The following is a 20,299-nucleotide window of genomic DNA, read 5'->3' as shown; positions in this document are numbered from 1 at the left end:
TGTCATTGTGGTCTATACATGATGTGTCCTATTCAAAGAGTGGTGGTGATAAAAATATCTTGTTCTGTATTTTTATCTTTTACAAGATGATAAAGTTGCCTTCTAACCAAGCTTGATTCCTGGGGAAACATCTATGCAGATTCCTTAATGTGACATGGAAACAGTTTCCCCACCACCTTTCAATTACAGTGATATGGGTGGCAAACAAAATTTAAGAATAAATAAATAAATCCCCTCAGCCTAGCCTATAGCTCTGGACTTTGCAAATGGTCCCCATCCATGTGTTGATAAAAGCCGATGCAACTTAGGTTTCTATGTCACCCATGGTTAGTTTGATGTTGCCAACTATTTGATCTAAAAGCATGTAAAAATATCAATGCAGCATAGGGCTTCCCACGGTTTTGAGTTGGCAACTATAAAAGCACAATTAGAAGCCATCTTAATATTTAGCAATATACTTCGGTATATATTCAGAAGGACAGTTCCCAGAATTTTTCCATATTCACTGCTGCTATTTGGAATTGGAGATGAGCATTAACTGGAGGGTAATTATGTACAACCCTCAGAATACCAGATTTACTCTCACATAGAGCACTCTTTGCTCTATGTTGATCTTGGGCAAAAGTTTATTACATTTTTAAAGTTGAACTTACTAGTTCTAGTACTAGAAGAAGTTTGGGGTTTTTTTTCTTTTAAGGTATTGTTCATAACGTTTTCTTTATGAATACTTGTGTTATTCAATGAAACACTTCCATTCTCCCCAGGCTATTACATTTATTCCAGTTTGAGAAAATCTTAACATGATTTTATATGCTTTTTTCACTAGGTATTAGCAGCCTATCTAGATTGTGTGAGTTTATCAGCTACAGGATTTTATAGGTGAGTGAAACTATCAGAGAGAAGATCTGCAGAATATCATAAAGTTTGGCATTTGGGTATTATTTCTGCTGTTGGGGATTTAGGTATAAGCTAATAGCATAAAATGGGCTTATAATAAAGATCAGACAGAGTTGTCTCTTATCCACATTCTACTAATATAATAACTCCACTTATATTTGAAATCCCAGACTGCAGTCTTGACTTGAGTCACGATATTTGCATGCACTAAATAATACATAAGAATTAGAGAACAAGTAAATGTTTTTGTGGCTGGGTGCCAAAGGGAGAGAGGAGGAATACTGTAATAAATGGAATGAATGCAGCTTATTTCATGAATAATGGAAATAATTCTTCTATGCTGGTCCTCAATGTGACCTCCAAATTTTGGGGACCAGGTTGGAAGTGCAAATGTCTTTCTTTCAGTCCCCTTGATAATATTGATTAATAAGAATCATGGTTGGATCTTTAGAGTGCCCTATATTGCTTTACTCTAGTAACTTTCAGATATTCTGCCCTAACAACATTGGACTAAATCACAATTTGTGATTTTCCTGCAATGACAATAAAACCTGTAAATGCATACAAACATATCTTTCATACTCTTTCCTTTTGTGACAAGCAACAATGTGCAAAAAGAAAGAAAGAAAATAAATTGTAGTCCAAAGGGATCAAAGCTATAATGAAATGAAATATAGCCAATCTAGTTTATATTGTATGCTATATTTCTCCATCTCTTTTTATTCTTGCAAACCAACCTTGCTTTGATCACTTCCATGCATTGATTTATGCATTGCCTTTTGTACGTTATAATCTCTCTGATGATTTTATATTTTCCTCCGTTTGTTCCCTTTCTGTTAAGAATTCCTAATGTTGGGTATGACTTCTCGAAAAACGCAGGCAAGCCTTTCCATTACTACTCCTATGGTGTTTCTTGTTCTGAGGTTGAGATAGATTGCCTGACTGGTGACCATAAGGTGAGCAGACTTACTAAACAAGCACTTCTTCATTTTGATGCATGGAGGGACATTCTACAATAATTAGGAATGGATTTGATGGGTTTTTGTCTTTACATTGTGTTGACTTTAGTAAATCTTTTGCTCTGTGTTTTTTTTTTAACTAGAGTTATATAGTTGTTGTTTCTTTAAAACACTTGCTCTTGGTGGTTTCATCTGGGTATAAAATGTGTAAAAACATTTGTAGTGGAAATTTTATAATCTATTTCTTTAATTTTGTTTTAATCATTAATTTTGTAGTGATGGTGGATTTCCATGAAGGTTATCTTTTATTTATTTTATTTATTTACTCGAATTTATAAGCCGCCTTTCTACAGTGAACATTTGACATTTAACTCCAAAGGGCTGCATCTTTAAGCAATGAATTTTATAATCAGGATAACTTCTTAAATCAAGTTCTGAGTTGCATTGCATTGAGTTGCATTGCATTGCATTGAGATTATGATCTTAAAGTCATACTGAGAGTTATCTTGGCAATATCTAGCCCAGTGTTTCCCAACCTTGGCAACTTGGAGATATCTGGACTTCAACTCCCAGAATTCCCCAGCCAGCAAATGCTGGCTGGGGAATTCTGGGAGTTGAAGTCCAAATATCTTCAAGTTGCCAAGGTTGAGAAACACTGATCTAGCTGGAATTTTGACCTGATTAGTTCCAGCTCAGATTAAAACTTTGCTCTTCCATGAAACAAATGAATAAAAAACATCTAGTCAAAAGATAAGCATAATTAGCTAATAGTATGTAGTTATCCCTGTGTTTACTCAGCCTTTCCTTGTTTCAATATTTAGAATCTTCGTACTGATATTGTGATGGATGTTGGCACCAGCTTGAATCCAGCTATAGATATAGGGCAGGTAAGCAGTGCAAGTTGTCTGTAGTCTGTGAAGCTGAAATAAATGTGTATACAAACAGACAGATTAAATTGGTTAATAATCAGCAAAAGGCAGCAGTACTATGAACTCTTTTAACACAGGAAACTGGTAATTGCTAATTTATTATCAATTTGTGTTAGCCTTGAAGTGTTTTACACATGATGCATATCTTTATGCCATCTGGAAAAAAGGAAACGGTTTGTTCACTGCAGTGTAGATTCATTTCAGAAAATGTTCACATGTTTTGGAGAAACTGCACCTCCTGTTTTAACCTGTGCTGCAATTCACCTAATTACAAAATTCAGATATGAAGCCAATTGTGAGGCTTCCTGTACTATCAACAGGGGTGGGCTACTGCCCGGATGGAGGGGAACGCAGTGGGGTAGCAAAAATGGGGCTCCACCCCAGAGCACCCAATTTGCACTGAAAGATGTTGAAAGAAAATGCAGGGCGTCCTACATAGGTCACGTCCACAATGTAGTAGTAAAAATGTTGGTAGCCCCTCACTGACCACCAAACATATATCATGCTGGATACCCATTATTTAGACCAAGGATCCTCAACCCATTGGCTGTGGCCCACTATCAGGCTGCAACCCATTTGGAATGGGGCCATGGAAGTGGGAGGTACAAGTGCATGTGTGCGCTTGCATGCACATTGTATGCACGCACACAAACAGAGCTCCACTTTCCTGACTGGTAAGTCTTCTCACACACACATAAAACTCCATTTGTTTAAAAGTGGTGGATATGCGCACCTGCTGCTCACATGGAACCATCCCATCTCACCCCCCCTCACTGGCTTGCCAAGGCAGAAAGTTTGGGGACCACTGATTTAGACATAATCTAATTGAATATATACATACAAGCTGGTGAACCTTTAATATTTGGTAATATTAAAACTTGTACTGGTTAACAATTAATTTTGTTACATTTATAGTACAGTGGTACCTCTACTTAAGAACTGAATTCGTTCTGTGACCAGGTTCTTAAGTAGAAAAGTTTGTAAGTAGAATGAATTTTTCCCATAGGAATCAATGTAAAAGCAAATATTATTATTATTATTATTATTATTATTATTATTATTATTATTATTTATTAGATTTGTATGCCGCCCCTCTCCGTAGACTCGGGGCGGCTTACAACAGTGATAAAAACAATATATAATGACAAATCTAATAGTTAGAATCTAAAATAACAATAATACATTTAAAAAGTCTAAAAAACAAGGAACCCCAATATATAAAAACATACATACAGTCATATCATGCACAAAAACTAGATAGGCAGAGGGAGATGTTTCAGTTCCCCCACGCTTGACTACAGAGGTGGGTTTTAAGGAGTTTACAAAAGGCAACTCCATGCAAACCCATTAGGAAAGAAATAAAAGCTCGGAATTTGGGTGGGAGGAGGAGGAGGAAGAGGAGGAGGACAGTCACTGCCGAAGGAAGAAGGTGAGGTGAGGGGAATAAAAGAAATCCAAAACTTTAAGGCTTAAAAAAAAAAAGAGGGACTCTGAGGCGGCAAGGAGGAGCACGCGCCTCCCATACACTGCGCCAGAGAGAGAAACTCAGGGGGAAGGGCAGGAAACTGGCCAGGCCGTTGTGCCTCTCTCAGATTTCCTGGGAAATTTTTCTGGACTTGGGTTCTTAAGTAGAAAATGGTTCTTAAGAAGAGGCAAAAAAATCTTGAACACCCGGTTCTTATCTAGAAAAGTTCTTAAGTAGAGGCGTTCTTAGGTAGAGGTACCACTCCAAACCTCATCTGCAAATGTTTTTCTTGTAGATAAGCATTGTTCACAAGGACCTTTACATTTATGTTTCATGTTCTTAACTACACATTATTAACATTGCTTTTTTCATCTACAATATGATATGAATCATTTTTGGGTCTAATATTAGCAAGGTCTTAGTGTAGCCCTCTGGATCCTCATGAATTTCACATGTCTCTGCAAGAGATCACAGGTTTCAGTGCATATTATCTATGGTTTAGGGAAACAAGCCAAATTTTTGAAGCTGACTTAGTTTTCTAAATAACTACAATTACTCAAAATAGCCACATTTTGAAGTTTGGAAACAAGCCCCATTCAGATGTCATTTGAATTGAATAATTCACGATGCATGTCATCTGATAAATAATCTTTTCTGCTAACATTACTCAAATAACAAGTTTATTTGTAATACTCACAAGTTTGCTGCAGGAGAAATGTATATGCATATAAGACAAAATGTGTTTGAGTCAAGTTCCTGCAAACCTTTATTCTGCATGTGCAAAAGCTTGCAGCAAAACAGACTTCCTTGGAGCATGTAGATATCAGGACGAAGGCCAATCTTACTATAATAAAGGACAAGGAGAGGAATTGCTTATATGAATTGCTTACTGAAAAAGCACTTCAGCATCTGAACAAGACCAATTGGGTCTGCCTTTTTTGGTCATACCTGAGGGGAGAACCATTGGAGTTTGGCATTTATTGCTAATGCAATTCAATATAATGTCCAAATGCGTTAACAAGCACACACTTTAAATCATTGCTTACAACAGATGGTAGAGCAATATATTTGTTGTAATTTTATTAGTTGCTTTGCCACCCATTTAAGCCAAAAACATGTAATGCAATTTATATAAATGTCTGTACACAAATGTTTTTCTTAATTGCTAAATAATTACAGTTTGGCTCTGAAGTCTTTGGACTGAGAAGTTTTCTTAGTCTGATGATAAGGTTTACACTCAGGAATAGGATTGCAGTCATAATTAAGCATTTAGGAAGCTGACCTAAGCATGTCTACAGAAACCTGTGCAATATTTGGGTTTTAAATCTTCCCATTTTATCTTTCAATTGTTACCAAAGAGATGGGGAAGAGAAAGTAGAACAAACAATTTGGACTTGATTTTTTTGCCCCCCAGATTGAAGGAGCTTTTGTGCAAGGAATTGGACTGTTTACTATGGAGGAGCTACGCTATTCCCCCGAAGGCAACTTGTACACACGAGGGCCTGGAATGTACAAGATCCCTGCATTTGGTGACATTCCATCAGAGTTCCATGTTTCTCTTCTCCGGGACTGTCCAAACGACAAAGCCATTTATTCATCTAAGGTAAATATATTTCTTCATTTGTTTATTAACATATTAACTTATTAAGCATACATGCAAGGCAGAACACTGTTCTGATATATAGTGATCCCTCGAGTTTTGCGATCTCGATCTTCGCGAAACGCTATATCGCGGTTTTAAAAAAAATTAATTAAAAAAAAAAACTTCCGGGTTTGGCTTCGGGAGTCAGCTGGGAAGCGGCGCGGCTGTTTTAAAAGGTCGCAGCCGGCCTGGGGGGCTTCCCAGCACCCCCCGAACCCCCAACCCGGGTTCGGGGGGGTGCTGGGAAGCCCCCCAGGCCGGCTGCGACCTTTTAAAACAGCCGCGCCGCTTCCCAGCTGAGTCCTGAAGCCAAACGCCAAAGGCGAACTTCCGCATTTGGCTTCAGGACTCAGCTGGGAAGCGGCGCGGCTGTTTTAAAAGGTCGCAGCCGGCCTGGAGGGCTTCCCAGCACCCCCCCAAACCCCCAACCTGGGTCTTCCCGGCCGCCCACGCAAAGGGGAAACCCTGGCTCCTCGCTGATGCCCGCCGCTCGCCCGCCCGCCAGCAAGAGGGGGAAGACCCAGGGAAGGTTCCTTCGGCCGCCCAGCAGCTGATCTGCTCGGTAGCGCAGCAGCAGCGAGGAGCCGAATTGGGGTTTCCCCTTTGCGTGGGCGGCGGGGAACGCAAACTCCACCATCTACGCATGCGCGGCCATAGAAAAAAGGGCGCGCATGTGCAGATGGTGTTTTTACTTCCGCAACCCTACATCGCGAAAAATCGATTATCGCGAGGGGTCTTGGAACGGAACCCTCGCGATAATAGAGGGATCACTGTATCCTGTACTCCAAATATTTCATAACGATTAGCAACAGGGGTCTTGCTTTGATTGATTGATTCAGTAAGTAACCAGAATACAGTCAAATAAACTTTACAGTGATGAATACCACTGGATTAATTCTATGTTCTATTGAAGAATATCTTTCTTTCTTCCTTTTCTTTTATGACCCCCCCCAACTTATTTTTTCTTCATATCCACCATTCTAAAACAGTGTAATATTTATAGGACAGGCCAAAGCTAAGTCATAACTTATTAGTTGGAGCATCAGAGCATAATGATTTTCATACTACTACACCGAGGAATATAAATATTATGTTTTAACAACTCTGTTTATCTCTTCCATGTTATCCTGCCTTACTTTAAAACATTTTAATAACCTTACTGTAGGATGATCTGGAATTGCTCATTTTGTTTACTTGGATTACTAGCTGTAGAAAGTTTATTATATTGTAAATGTTTCTTTACTAATTAAGTACTCTTTGGCTGAATGCACAGACCACTTTAAATCCTAAATGCAGCTTAACACAATACTATAAATAGCAGCTAAACAATACCATGGCTCAATATGATGACCAGGTTCACACAACATGCTGAATCACATAGAATTCCACTTGAGCTTAGCCTAATGTGTTTGACAAGTCTAATTTGTCTAATTAAACATAATACAAGATAAATAATGTCACTGCTTATTAGTCCTGGGGGTACTCAGAGTTATTCCCTAACAGCAAATATATTTGTCTTCGTCCTACACAATTGGGAAGCCTATAAAAGTGAAAGTGGACTCATTGTTGCTTCTCTCATATTGGAGTTATTCGATTATGATGATTCATTACATGTTGGGGAAAAACCTTGAAAGCAGAGAATTTGCTGTAGTAGTATACATTCCCGGGAATGATTGGAATATGCAGTCTTTCTTCTACAGACAGACACGTACCTCCCAACAGTATAACATATGGATGGAAGACATTAGATTGAGACCATAGAATTGTCTTGGGAGGGGAATGAATTCATGAGCATGACCCCATACTGATTCTCATGTGATTCTTCTTATGATGAGAGCAAAAACTTGAACAGGATTAATGTCTAGCACTGAGTGACAAGAAAAGAAACAAAAGAAGGAAGTGTTGTCTTGAATCCTATCAAGAAATTCCTCCGATATGGACAGGGACCATTTATCTTCTCCAAATCCATTCTCTTATTAGATTGTCCTCATTAGTTGTCTATAAAACAAATGATATATCCACAAGTTAGCTGATGATGTCATATAAATGAGCATAATACAACATACAAATTATGGACAAAAAACACAATTTCTATCACAGTATCTAATAATTCCACAGTATGTGGTCCAATGAAATTGTGAATCAGAATATTATATGTGAAATGTATATTTTATTACATGCTGAGAATAAGTTTTTGATGGAAGATTGCATGGCCTTTTGCCCTTTCATCTCCATAGGCTGTGGGTGAGCCTCCATTGTTCTTAGCAGCCTCCGTATTTTATGCTATCAAAGATGCAATTGTCTCTGCGAGGGAAGAATCTAAATTGAAAGGAATATTCAGATTAGATAGTCCAGCTACTCCAGAAAGAATACGCAATGCTTGTGTTGATTCGTTCACCAAATTGGTAAGTTCATTTATCTCCTATTCTTTTTTGCAAGTATAATTCATTAAGCATTAGATCAACCAGATTTAATTGGTAAAGGCTTTCCTGAACACTTGGTAATCACAATATTTAACAATTTTATGGTGCTTTTCAAGGATTCAAAATGTATAGTCTTGAGATCTTCACAGCAAAGTAGATCTTTGTACGTCCATGGGAGAAGCAAGACTTGAACAAAGATTTCTGACTTGAACCGTAGTCTTTTAGCTGGTACACTAAAGTACACTTTTTCTAAAATAAGAGTCTTTCAGAAGTTTGTCAATGCAGTCCAGTACATTAAATAAAAGTCCATCAAAATTAAAATATTAATGAACATAATGAACCATAATGTTTTATTGCCAAAATTATTTGCAAAACTTTAAACATAGGGTACAATTGCAAACAAAGCTGCATGTATTTGGAGAAATGTATTCCTAAATTCATGCAATTGCTAGTCCAACTTTTTTTAAAAAAAGTTTCACAATTGGTGAATTGAATTCAATATAGATGCAGAAATTAGTAAGAAAAAACAAAATTAAAATATTTTATCATCCTTAAAAATGACTCTTTACCCATGAAGTCCAGTATTATTGATTCAGGACTTCAAGCAGAACCTATTTTCAGCCCTGTCTGGAAATGCAAAAAATTGAATCATCTATAATTTGTTCACATTCCCATTTTTCTTTTTAGTGTCCACCTGCCGAACCAGGAACTTTCAAGCCATGGTCTGTGAACGTGTGAATGAAGACATCTATAGAAATTTGTTCCACTTATTAAAATGGTTTTATCTCCAGGGACCAACCAAAGCAGTACCTCTAAGCTGAAATCAGAACTTTATTTCTGTGTCTACCTTATTAATTGAGAAAGCTTTATAATGCAATTGTGGAAGCATCACTTGATCAAGGAAAATGTTATTGTTGATAAATTATTGCAGATGTTATGTATAACAAAAGGAGAGAGATAAAATTATTTTTCTTTTGTGAATAGAAAGTTTGCCATGGTTCCTTTAAGCTTGCAGTAAAGATCAGGGAAACACTATGTACAGCATATATTCACTTTTCAAGTGCAGTCATGACATCCAGCTTAAAAAATGCAGCTTTAGCTAATTTCACGCAACCAATTAATCATCATAATCACATCTGATTTCTTCTTAATCATTTGGATGGATCTCTGAAGATGGAAAGACAGCCAGGAGAGTCCACTGTTTCATTTTCCTTTTGTGTATTAATTATGAGAGAGGTAGTTTAATGACTAACAGAGGCACTTTTGGCCTCTGTTTTCAGCTTCCTGGTCTTCGCTAGAATAAAATCAGTGTTATCCCCTTAGTCAGAGCGAGACATCATCTCAGGGAGGAGATGCAAAGCATATAATGATCTGATACCCAAATCCAATGGATTATGATCCATTGAACCCAGGGGACTTACTTTTGAGTTGACATGTACAGGGTATCAATAACCTATATTTGGACATATCATAAAACATTTTTTTCTTACAACTTATGGAAGTTTAATTTAGTCAAAAAATGGATACATTAAATAGAGGATTGTCGGATTGCACAAAAGCACAATTTGTGGAGGCTTATTAGGGTCTTCCTATATTTTACCCTATCATGTTTCTTGAGTGCAGTGTTTATTTAACCAAACACTCCACTACATGGATATTGATTTTGTTCCCTTTTATCTATTCTATGCTATGATATTTTTGTGTGTAGTCTATGGTTATTATTATTGCAATCTGTACTCATGAAGAATATGTCCTAAAGCCATAAATTTAAAAACAAATTACAAAAAAAATGAAATACATTGTAGAATAAACATATTTTCTATAGATAAGAAGTTATGGAACCCTAAAATATTGGAGAAATGGGAAGAATCCTGGACAAATTGACCATATTAGTTTTATTTCAGGAAATATATAGGTGAACTGACTGGACAGTCTTTCTGAAGATGAGTTAGGTCATACTATATCCGAAGTGTTTAACAGCCATTTAGTTCATCATATTTATTAATTGGACTTATATTGGGCATTTTTCCATTTCTCCCACATCAAATCCCATTGTATATAAGTTCTTACATTCTTTTATGATCTTAGATTCCTAAATTTTAGAATCAATGTCAGATACAAACCCATTTCCAAATGCCAGAAACCAAGTAATGGTGTTATTCAAAGATCCTGACTTTGCCTTGGGCTCCTGGGATGCTGTTTCTGGTTGATACCAAGAAAATTGTATGAAAACAATGGGTACATTCCTAGAATAGAATAACAACAACGTACAACATTTTAGTGCTTTCTAACAAAAGAAATGAATATCTCAAAAGTGAATAGGTACATAAGCACTGGCATTCAAAATCTTGAATGGATCAAATATATATTTAAATTGTTTTTCTGTAACTTAATTCCCAATTATTTCAATAGGTGTATTCTAAGTGTGACTAAATGGTAATTAAACTTATTGTTTTTACAAGTGGTTGCTGAACAGAGCAGAGTCCTTGGAAAGGGGCAGCATACAGATCTAATAAACAAACAAACAAATAAATAAAAAATACAATACAACTACGCTGTATATTAATTGTCCTCATGAGCTACAACATCATAAAAAGGGAGTTACGGTACTGTTTTATAATAAGGTAAAATAAATTGGTTACAACTTTATTCGTCATTTATTAAAACAAAACAGTATTTGGTGTTGTTAACTACTATTTTGTGTTTTGACAGAAGAAATAGAAGATATTGTTTCATAGGGCTGTCAATGTTGATACATGAGATGGGCAAATCAAAGTGCATTACTAGGCTAGTGACCAGTTCTGTGCAGTGTTCCCTCTAATTTTTTTTTTTTGGGGGGGGGAAGTATAGTGTCTGAGCGGCAGTCCCTTTGGGACTGGGCAGCACAGAAATATTAATTAATTAAACAAACAAACAAACAAACAAACAAACAAATAAATAAAAAACCCACCCTGTTTTGCCTCAGAGAATTTCAAAATAAAATACTGTACTGTGTGTGTATAACAGTGAGCTCATAATAGGGCAACTCTATCAATATCAAAAGGCCATTTAAATAGTTGAGCTAGTTTCAAACTAGATTTTGATTTTCTTTCTCTCTTCCTTACTCCCATTCTTTTTCTTTCTCTTTTCCTTCCTCTCTTTTTCCTATCTGTTTCTCTCTCTTCCTCTCTCTCTCCTTCCCTCTCACTCTTTCCCTCTCGGCTTCTGGGCAGGTTTGGAAAACTCTGAGTTGATGATGATTTTTAAGTGAGCGATTGCTCACTGCTCAGCTTAGAGGGAACTATGGTTCTGCGTCCATTTTTTTGTGCCAACCAGGATTCATCACTGTTCCGGGTTGAACCATGGTTGATTCTGCATTACCATTTAGGATAAGGTTTTCCTTTTTACCTGCAGCTGTTCTATTCTAAATGAAACATTTGAAAAATAAACACGTATGCTTTTGTTGTTTCTACAAAATGTTATGATGAGTGTAGCTACAATTCACTTCAAGCCAGCATTTTGCATCATAGAAATGACACAATTCTTGAGGTTTTTGATGTTGTTGTGATAAGCGCCTCTAAAGCATCCAGGGCCTATGATCATGATAAAATATCTTCTCATTGTTGAAAATATTTGGATGAAGTTATTGGAGTGACGTGAAGGAAAATAATGGTATCATTTCAATCTTAATAAGCCGGGGTGGAGCAGCAGGTAAAGTGCTGTACTGCAGGCCACTGAAGCTGACTTGTAGATCTGAAGGTCAGCGGTTCAAATCTCATCACCGGCTCAAGGTTGACTCAGCCTTCCATCCTTCCGAGGTAGGTAAAATGAGGACCCCGATTGTGGGGGCAATAGGCTGGCTCTGTTAAAAAGTGCTATTGCTAACATATTATAAGCCGCCCTGAGTCTAAGGAGAAGGGCGGCATAAAAATTGAACGAATAAACGAATAAACAAATAAATGAATAAACAAATAAACAAATAAACGAATAAATAAGTGGTTTGTCTAATATCCTGTTCAAAATTCTGTTCTGACCATTCTGAAAATGTACTTTTTGGTTTCTTATTCACTTAACTTATTGAAAAAAATGATCACTAGCTTCTTTTAAAAGCTAACAAAGTATATGATATAAAATGTGCCCATAAATAATAATAATAATAATAATAATAATAATAATAATAATAATAATAATTTATTAGATTTATATGCCGCCCCTCTCCGAAGACTCAGGGCGGCTCACAACAATAAATAAAATGTTACAATGGAAACAAATCTAATATTAATAAAATGTTATGTTAAGCAAGAATTCATTGTATCTGCTCTGTGGTATCTGCAAAATAAGGGATACCTATCAATAACATCTTGTTACTAATAATTCTTCATAAGAAGGCTCCTTTTCCACAAAGCATGCAGATTAATTTTACCTGCATAAATTACAGACATTTCTAAATGAGCTTACTCTTTTATGATCAATCTGGATGTGTGTCCTAAACATTTTGAAAAATAAACATGTATTTAAATGCTTTTGTTGTTTCTACATAATGTTATGATGACTCAGAGGACAAATAGCTTCTCTCCCTCCTGGATGTTTGCCAGGAACAACTATGCCTTGAATGGGACAACTTTTTCTTGTTGTCGGTGGCTGCCAAATGCAACACATTAGTCTCTCCTCTTCTCCATCATCAAAGATGAACATCATTCTCATTTATGGCAGAAAATTTTCCACAAAATGTATGTGAGGGAAGTTAGATCTGCCTAGAGCAGTGATGGCGAACCTAAGGCATGGGTGCCACAGGTGGCACATGGGGCCATATCTGCTGGCACGTGAGCTGTTGTCCTAGCTCAGCTCCAATGTGCATGTGTGTGCTGGCTAGTTGAGCTAGGACACAAAGGCTATGGGAGGGCATTTTTGGCTTCCAGAGAGCTTCCAGGGGCGTGGGGGAGGGTGTTTTTGCCCTCACCTGGCTCCAGGGAAGCCTTTAGAGTCTAGGGAGGGCAAAACATGAGCCTACTGGGCCCACCAGAAATTGGGAAACAGGTCGTTTCCGGCCTCTAGAGGGCCTCCGGGGAACGGGGGAAACTGTTTTCACCCTCCCCAGGCATTGAATTATGAGTGTGGGCACCCGCGCATGCACGATAGTCCAGAATGGACTATCATTCCCAGGGATTACAGTCACTGGGAATGAAATGTTGTATTCTTTACACAATTCCAATCTGGACTATATTTTTTAGATGTGGCAAAAATGTACAGATCAAATACGGACCATTAATTTATACAGAACAGAATACAGATTTAGAGAGTTGGAAGTGACCTTGGAGGTTTTCCAATCACCTGCTCAAGTGTCCAATCCCTTCTTTAAAACCAATACATCACCACTGAATCATCCAGCCATATGTGGATAATTTCCATCAACTATAAAAAGTCACAAAGGTTATCAGAAACAGTGATACATTGGTGCTATATTGAAATCTGTCCTGCCACAACAGTTATATGGTAGCTTTAAAAGTAAAATTTAAAGTGCTTTTGATTTTTATATCACCTGTAGGTAGTTCAGGCAGGAATGTGTGAGTATCACTCCATTTTGCAGTAACTAAAAGAAGAAAGTGGAAAATACATAATTCAAAGGATAGTCATTCAAAAGATTAAATGGGAAACAGTGCAACACACAGAAGTGCATCATTACTTTTATTCAAAAGCTCCATCAAGCAATTAAAACCTAGAGCCTCTGGTGGATGCTTCTTACTCAACCTGAAAAAAAAAGTTGTGAAATAATTATGTTAATATGAAAACACGGTGGCATTTCAAATTGGCATTCCTGAGACATTGAGTCACAAACTTGCTCTTTGCATCAGCAAATTGGTTTTCCTTGAATGAAATGCCATTAATAACAGTAGTACAAATGTGCTGTAGACTCTCATACAGCGCTATTGTTGACCAGACTAGTGTAAAATACCCAGCTTCCTCAGGACTAGTGTAAAGCCTAGCACTGATTTGAAGATCATTCTGCTAGGGGTGTGCTTTGGAGTTGATTATATCCTGTAGAATAGACAGTTGGGAAGACCTCCATATTTATTTATTTATTTATTTATTTATTTATTTATTTATTCATTCATTCATTCATTCATTCATTCATTCATTCATACATTTATTTATTTATTAGATTTGTATGCCGCCCCTCTCCCTTTTGTCAAGTACGGTATTGGTAGTATACCAAAATATAATAATGTTTCTATACATGATACTGTAAGAGAGAAACATTAGTAGAGGGGACGGTAGTCAAAATCCTTATGTACTCACAAGGCCAAAAATGGAGAACTTCACAGGAATAGACATGATCAATATGATGGTTATTATATTCCTAGACCAGTGATGGTGAACTTGTGGCATGGGTGCCAGAGGTAGTACCTGTTATGCCGGGCTTCACGTTACGAGCCCCAATTAAGTCAGAAATGTAAATTCAAACACACACGCTGTTATAAAGTAAACAGAAACACAGTTTAGCCAAAATAAAGCTGTGCACACGCACTTTAAACTGAGCAAATTAGCTCACACACAGATAGCAGTCCTTGAAAGCTGTGAGAGACAAAAAACAAACAGAGCAGATAAGAGCAGCTGTGAGCAGCCAAACCTCTTCGAGTGAGTCCACAAGATTTACTTAGCTGTGAAATCCCAAAAAGTCTGTGAAAGTCCAGGAACAAAGCCACCACAATGTATCCTCCTCCAAACAGATAAATTTCCACATGTGCTCTCTGCAACACTGGTAATTTATCAGCAACCCCATTAACCTAATTGCCTCAGCCACAGGTGTTTCCCTTATCTCCGACAATACCTGCGCAGTTGGTCCCTTCTAGCCATGACCCTACGCATTCTGGCATCTATCCACCGATGCTCCTCCTCCGAGTCTGATGACCCTCTAACGGGGTCATTAACTAATGGGCTGGCTGCATCCATCTCTCTATCTGATTCTTCTTCTTCCCCAGCATCTGATTTTGGCAAGGAATCCTCACTGTCAGAAGCTGATGGCAATAAGACAAGTCTCTGGGAACCTGAGGACTCTCCTAAGCCAACATCCAAATTCCTTGTTGCAGGAGCTGGACCAGAGCCAATCACAACAGTATCTGTTGGCAGGCGAGCTGTTGCCCTTACTCAGCTCCAACGTGCATATGTGTGATGGCCAGATGATTTTTGGCTCATACAGAGGCTATGGGAGAGTGTTTTTGGCTTCCAGAGACCCTCCAGGAGATTGGGGGAGGTTGCTTTTACTCTCCCCTGGCTCCAGGGAAGCCGTTGGAGCCTGGTGAGGGCAAAACATGAGCCTACTGGGCTGACAAGAAGTTGGGAAACAGGCTGTTTCCAACCTCCAGAAGGCCTGTGGGGAAGCTGTTTTTGCACTCCCCAAGCATTGAATTATGGGTGTGGGCACTCGTGCATGTGCGATAGCACACATGCATGCTCTTTTGGCACCCAAGGAAAAAAAGGTTAGCCATTACTTAAAATGCTTTCAAAAAATTCCTTTCCCAAAGGTTCATGAACCAGTCAGCAGACATGTAAGCAGGACATAGATCCCATTGTTATGGGAGAATGTGAACAGTAAATTTTCCCAGAAGCTCTGTATCCAGATAATACTTTTGATTATTTGATTATTGAGGAACATAAAATTAAAATATGGACCACAAACAATTCCAGAGTATTTGGGTCCAATAAAAGAAAGTATTTCTCTGCAAAGCACATAATTACATTATGGAATTTGCTTCCATTAGATCAAGGCTACCAATGTAGGTCTTCTGTAACATTCTGAGATTTCACTTCATCAGTTCAGTTCTGAGCCTTCTTCTTTGATGTCTAAAGTAATCCTTCCTAACTGTTTCCAGAAATGCATATGAGGTCCCAGAGCAAACTTCTGGGAAAGGCAAACGCAGCAAAGTCAAATTGAAAGAAATGGCAAAGCCTTTTCTTCTGCACAAGGGATAATTCATTGAACATCTTTTCTTCTAGCCAGCTATATGTCCACTGGATCTTGGAGTCCATGAACTTGGGCATCTGGATGTTATCTGGAAATCCAGTTCGGAGTATCAAATGGTGTAGTTCATTGTCAAGAAACCCAAACATCATTATATAGTTATATTGAACAAGACATGGATGACACAGCTTGACTAAGGGTGTCCATTCAGCACTGGCATTCTTCAACCCACTGTACAAGATGTAGTCAATGAACTCTTTGAAGGTCAGATTGTCTGCCATCCGATGCATGTAAGCAGAAATGAGTCTGTGGAAAGGATCCCTAATGAAAACCACTTTTGTGTAGGCTTTAAGCAGAGCTTCCATTGATGTCAAGTTATATTTACTCAAGGCCATTTTGTTACCAAAGTCCTGGTGATAGGGGACAGGCACCTGCACTGTGACATTTTCGTTCTTCAATATAACTTCCAGCAGCTGGTCCCACTCTTCCACCCCAGTGCCTGGTATTTTGCAATACAGGAAATTCAGTTTGTGATTCACTGCAATAGAAGAGAGTAGTTGGGAAGCTTCCTTTTGGGTAGCTGGAAGTTTAGTGAGTTTGCTCTTTTTCCTGCAAAAGGACCGCAGTGTCTTTCTTCTGACCTGCTGAATATGTAGCAGAGCATCAAATGTGAGGGGTACATCAATCTCCTCTTTGAAGGTCAAATGGTCTGTAAAAATAGGGTGGGAAAATCTATTCAAGGATGTGTATCATCAACTGCTTAATAACATTTGTTCCTTTAGTTCTAATAAGGGCCTTGTGGTCACAGAGATACTTATGACTGCAAGCTCCCCACCCCCTGTTTTTAGTCTCCTCCAGCAACTTTGTTCCCTAACTTTTGGGGACAAGAAGCTTACAGAAATAGTTTTATAGGATCTGATATGGGCTTAACATAACTTTTTCCAAAACATAGAAACATAGAAGACTGACGGCAGAAAAAGACCTCATGTCTTTTTCTATCCATCTAGTCTGCCCTTATACTATTTCCTGTATTTTATCTTACAATGGATATATGTTTATCCCAGGCATGTTTAAATTCAGTTACTGTGGATTTACCAACCACGTCTGCTGGAAGTTTGTTCCAAGGATCTACTACTCTTTCAGTGAAATAATATTTTCTCCTTCGCCCGCCTCCTTTCCGGCAGGCAGGGCTGCCCAACTGCGCAGAGCGGCTCCTCCCCTCCAGACGCATGTCGGGGAAGCGTGTCGGTTGCGGGGACGAGCGAGCGGACCAGCGCCGTCAAAGCGGAGGGAACCGCCGCCAGGGCTGCTGCCACGCTGCCGAGCAGATCAGCTGCTGGGCGGCCGAAGAAACCTTGCCTGGGTCTTCCTGACTTCACCCTGTCAATTTGGTGAGTGGAGGCGGGAAACGGCGGGGGGGGGGTATGTAAGACATACCCCGAAAGTAAGACCTAGTGGGGCTTTTGGGGGTAAAAAGAAAGTAAGACACTGTCTTACTATCGGGGAAACACGGTATATCAATAAAGTTACATTTTTTATATTATTCAGATACATTTTGAAAAGGAAGAGAGGAAACAACAGAGTATAAGGTTACTCTAGTACTACCTATAAATGAGCCGGGGTGGCGCAGCAGGTAGAGTGCTGTACTGCAAGCCACTGAAGCTGACTTGTAGATCTGAAGGTCAGCGGTTCAAATCTCATCACCGGCTCAAGGTTGACTCAGCCTTCCATCCTTCCGAGGTGGGTAACATGAGGACCCGGATTGTGGGGGCAATAGCCTAGCTTTTTTAAAAAATGCTGTTGCTAATATGTTGTAAGCCGCCCTGAGTCTAAGGAGAAGGGCGGCATAAAAATTGAATAAATAAATAAATAAATAAATAAATAATTTGTCTCTTATGTGTTACCAGGTAACTAAAATTAATCCTCTGCTATGGAGCCAAGATTCATTGGCAATGTTAGTAAACGGTAACAAATATATGTCGGTATACAAAAAAAGAAAGAGATGATGGCAGATTTGAAGGAGTGTTTCTCCAATTAAGAAGTACTTGTTAGAGACGATATACTTCTGCTTTAATAAATTTATCAAAATTTCCTTGGCCTCTATTGCAAGAGACCTATTAAATATCTTGATTCTAAGAACATAGGAAAGTGCCTCCCACTGCCTATATTTTGTCATCAGATGGCTAGTTGGGGCAGCTTGCTGTTGCTTTCGGATCAGGGATGGGGAGGGGATATCTTACCTTGCTGCTGAGGGGTAGAGAGATGATGGTGCCACCATAACAGGGAAATACAGCCTATGAAAGTTAAGATGATGGCTCGATGGAGAAAACGCATTGTCTTGTCTTTCTTACCAACGGGAGAGCAGCTAAGGAAAACAGAAAGCAATCATCAGAAGTCCTGTCCACAGAAACACTCTTGGATGTTTATTTTGGGCAGCAGTAATATGAGAATAAGGTTAAAGTACTGTTTGAACATGCCTGGACTTTCCTTGCTGATATAACAGTGACAAACAAAAGGGGAAAACACACACCCCTATTTCATGTTACACTGCTGTCTTTCTGAACACGATTATGAAAAACCCATAACCACATTCAGCTTTAACCCTAGCTCTTCCCAAAACCTTGGTTTAAATCGTTAAAAATCCTAAGATTTTTATTAATAGTGATTGTTTCTTCATTGCTTATTTGACCCCTATGACAATCGTTAAGTTTTGTATCACATGATTCTTGACAAATGTATCTTTTTCTTTTATGTACACTGAGAGCATATGCACCAAGACAAATTCCTTGTGTGTCCAATCACACTTGGCCAATAAAGAATTCTATTCTATTCCATTCCATTCCATTCCATTCTATTAATAAGATTTGCTGTTTTTAGTCATGAAGGCGTGTCCAAACCCATTGCGACCCCATGGACGACCTTCCTCCAGTTCTTCCTGTTTTCTACCATTTCCTGGGGTCTATTTAAGCTCACACCGGCTGCTTCAATGACTCCATCCTGTCATCTCATTCTCTATTGTTCCTTTTTTATTTTGCTCTAATCATTCCCAGAATTATGCACTTCTCCAGTGACTTCTTTCTTTTCAGTAGGTGGTCAAAATATTTGAGTTTCATCTTCAGGATCTGGTCTTATAAAGACCAGTCAGGGTTGATTTCCTCTAGGACTGATCAGTTTGATCACTTTGCAGTCCAAGGAATTCGCAGGAGTCTTCTCCAGCACCATAGTTCAAAAGTCTCAATTTTGGGGTGCTCAGTCTTCCTTCCTTCCTTCCTTCCTTCCTTCCTTCCTTCCTTCCTTCCTTCCTCCCTCCCTCCCTCCCTCCCTTCCTACCTTCCTCCCTCCCTCCCTTCCTCCCTTCCTCTCTCCCTTCCTCCCTTCCTCCTTCCCTCCTCCCTTCCTTCCCTCATATATCTGGACCGGGACTCACTGCTCGCAGTCACTCATGCCCTCATCACTTCGAGGTTCAACTACTGTAATGCTCTCTACATGGGGCTACCTCTGAAGAATGTTCAGAAACTTCAGATCCTGCAGAATGCAGCTGCGAGAGCAATCATGGGCTTCCCCAGGTATGCCCATGTTACACCAAGACTCCACAGTCTGCATTGGTTGCCGATCAGTTTACGGTCACAATTCAAAGTGTTGGTTATGACCTATAAAGCCCATCATGGCATCGGACCAGAATATCTCCAGGACCTCCTCCTGCCACACGGATCCCAGCGACCGGTTAGGTCCCACAGAGTTGGCCTTCTCTGGGTCCCGTCGACTAAACAATGTTGTTTGGCGGGACCCAGGGGAAGAGCCTTTTCTGTGGTGGCCCCGACCCTCTGGAACCAGCTCCCCCCGGAGATTAGAATGGCCCTCACCCTCCTTGCCTTTTGTAAACTTCTTAAAACCCACCTCTGCTGTTAGGCTTGGGGGAATTCAGACACCTCCCCCGGGCCTATACAGTTTATGCATGGTATGTTTGTGTGTATGTTTTTTGCTTTTTAATAAGGGTTTTTTAGTTATTTTAAATTATTAGATTTATTATACATTGTTTTATTGT

At 38.9% G+C, this 20,299-nt stretch overlaps 2 protein-coding genes and 1 long non-coding RNA gene across 4 annotated transcripts in view; 1 reads left to right on the top strand and 2 right to left on the bottom strand.

The window, feature by feature from the left end:
- The window catches only part of XDH (xanthine dehydrogenase), a 74,346-nt gene extending 63,382 nt beyond the window's left edge, over nt 1-10,964 (top strand). Inside the window, exons 32-37 of the mRNA XM_070734311.1 lie at nt 827-879; nt 1,739-1,853; nt 2,678-2,743; nt 5,665-5,853; nt 8,130-8,297; nt 9,003-10,964. Of these exons, the coding sequence (XP_070590412.1) occupies nt 827-879; nt 1,739-1,853; nt 2,678-2,743; nt 5,665-5,853; nt 8,130-8,297; nt 9,003-9,053 (642 nt within the window). The 3' untranslated portion in view covers nt 9,054-10,964. The remainder of the gene's footprint in view (nt 1-826; nt 880-1,738; nt 1,854-2,677; nt 2,744-5,664; nt 5,854-8,129; nt 8,298-9,002) is intronic.
- On the bottom strand, nt 5,015-8,400 carry LOC139157498 (uncharacterized). The gene is made up of 3 exons (XR_011557496.1): nt 8,070-8,400; nt 7,605-7,890; nt 5,015-5,094 (listed from the first exon to the last, which is right to left on the bottom strand). It is a non-coding gene; the product is annotated as an uncharacterized lncRNA (long non-coding RNA).
- A 2,903-nt stretch (nt 10,965-13,867) lies between the features above and the next one.
- LOC139161621 (carbohydrate sulfotransferase 14-like) lies at nt 13,868-18,678 on the bottom strand. 2 transcript variants are annotated; one of them, XR_011558140.1, is made up of 3 exons: nt 18,495-18,678; nt 16,032-16,963; nt 13,868-13,884 (listed from the first exon to the last, which is right to left on the bottom strand). XR_011558140.1 is itself a non-coding variant. In XM_070741011.1 (2 exons), the coding sequence occupies exons 1-2, from the start codon at nt 18,586-18,588 to the stop codon at nt 16,152-16,154; spliced, it is 906 nt and encodes a 301-aa protein (XP_070597112.1). In that variant the 5' UTR covers nt 18,589-18,678; the 3' UTR covers nt 13,963-16,151. The 2 variants fall into 2 exon arrangements, 1 of the variants encoding a protein (XP_070597112.1); XM_070741011.1 differs by lacking the exon at nt 13,868-13,884 and having other exon boundaries at nt 13,963-16,963.
- Nucleotides 18,679-20,299: the final 1,621 nt, after the last annotated feature.

This window comes from Erythrolamprus reginae, chromosome 1 (assembly GCF_031021105.1).
Source record: "Erythrolamprus reginae isolate rEryReg1 chromosome 1, rEryReg1.hap1, whole genome shotgun sequence".
Classification (NCBI taxonomy): Eukaryota; Metazoa; Chordata; class Lepidosauria; order Squamata; family Dipsadidae; genus Erythrolamprus; species Erythrolamprus reginae.
The sequence above is the reverse complement of the archived record's forward strand: the minus strand, read 5'-3'. Positions and strand labels throughout refer to the sequence as shown.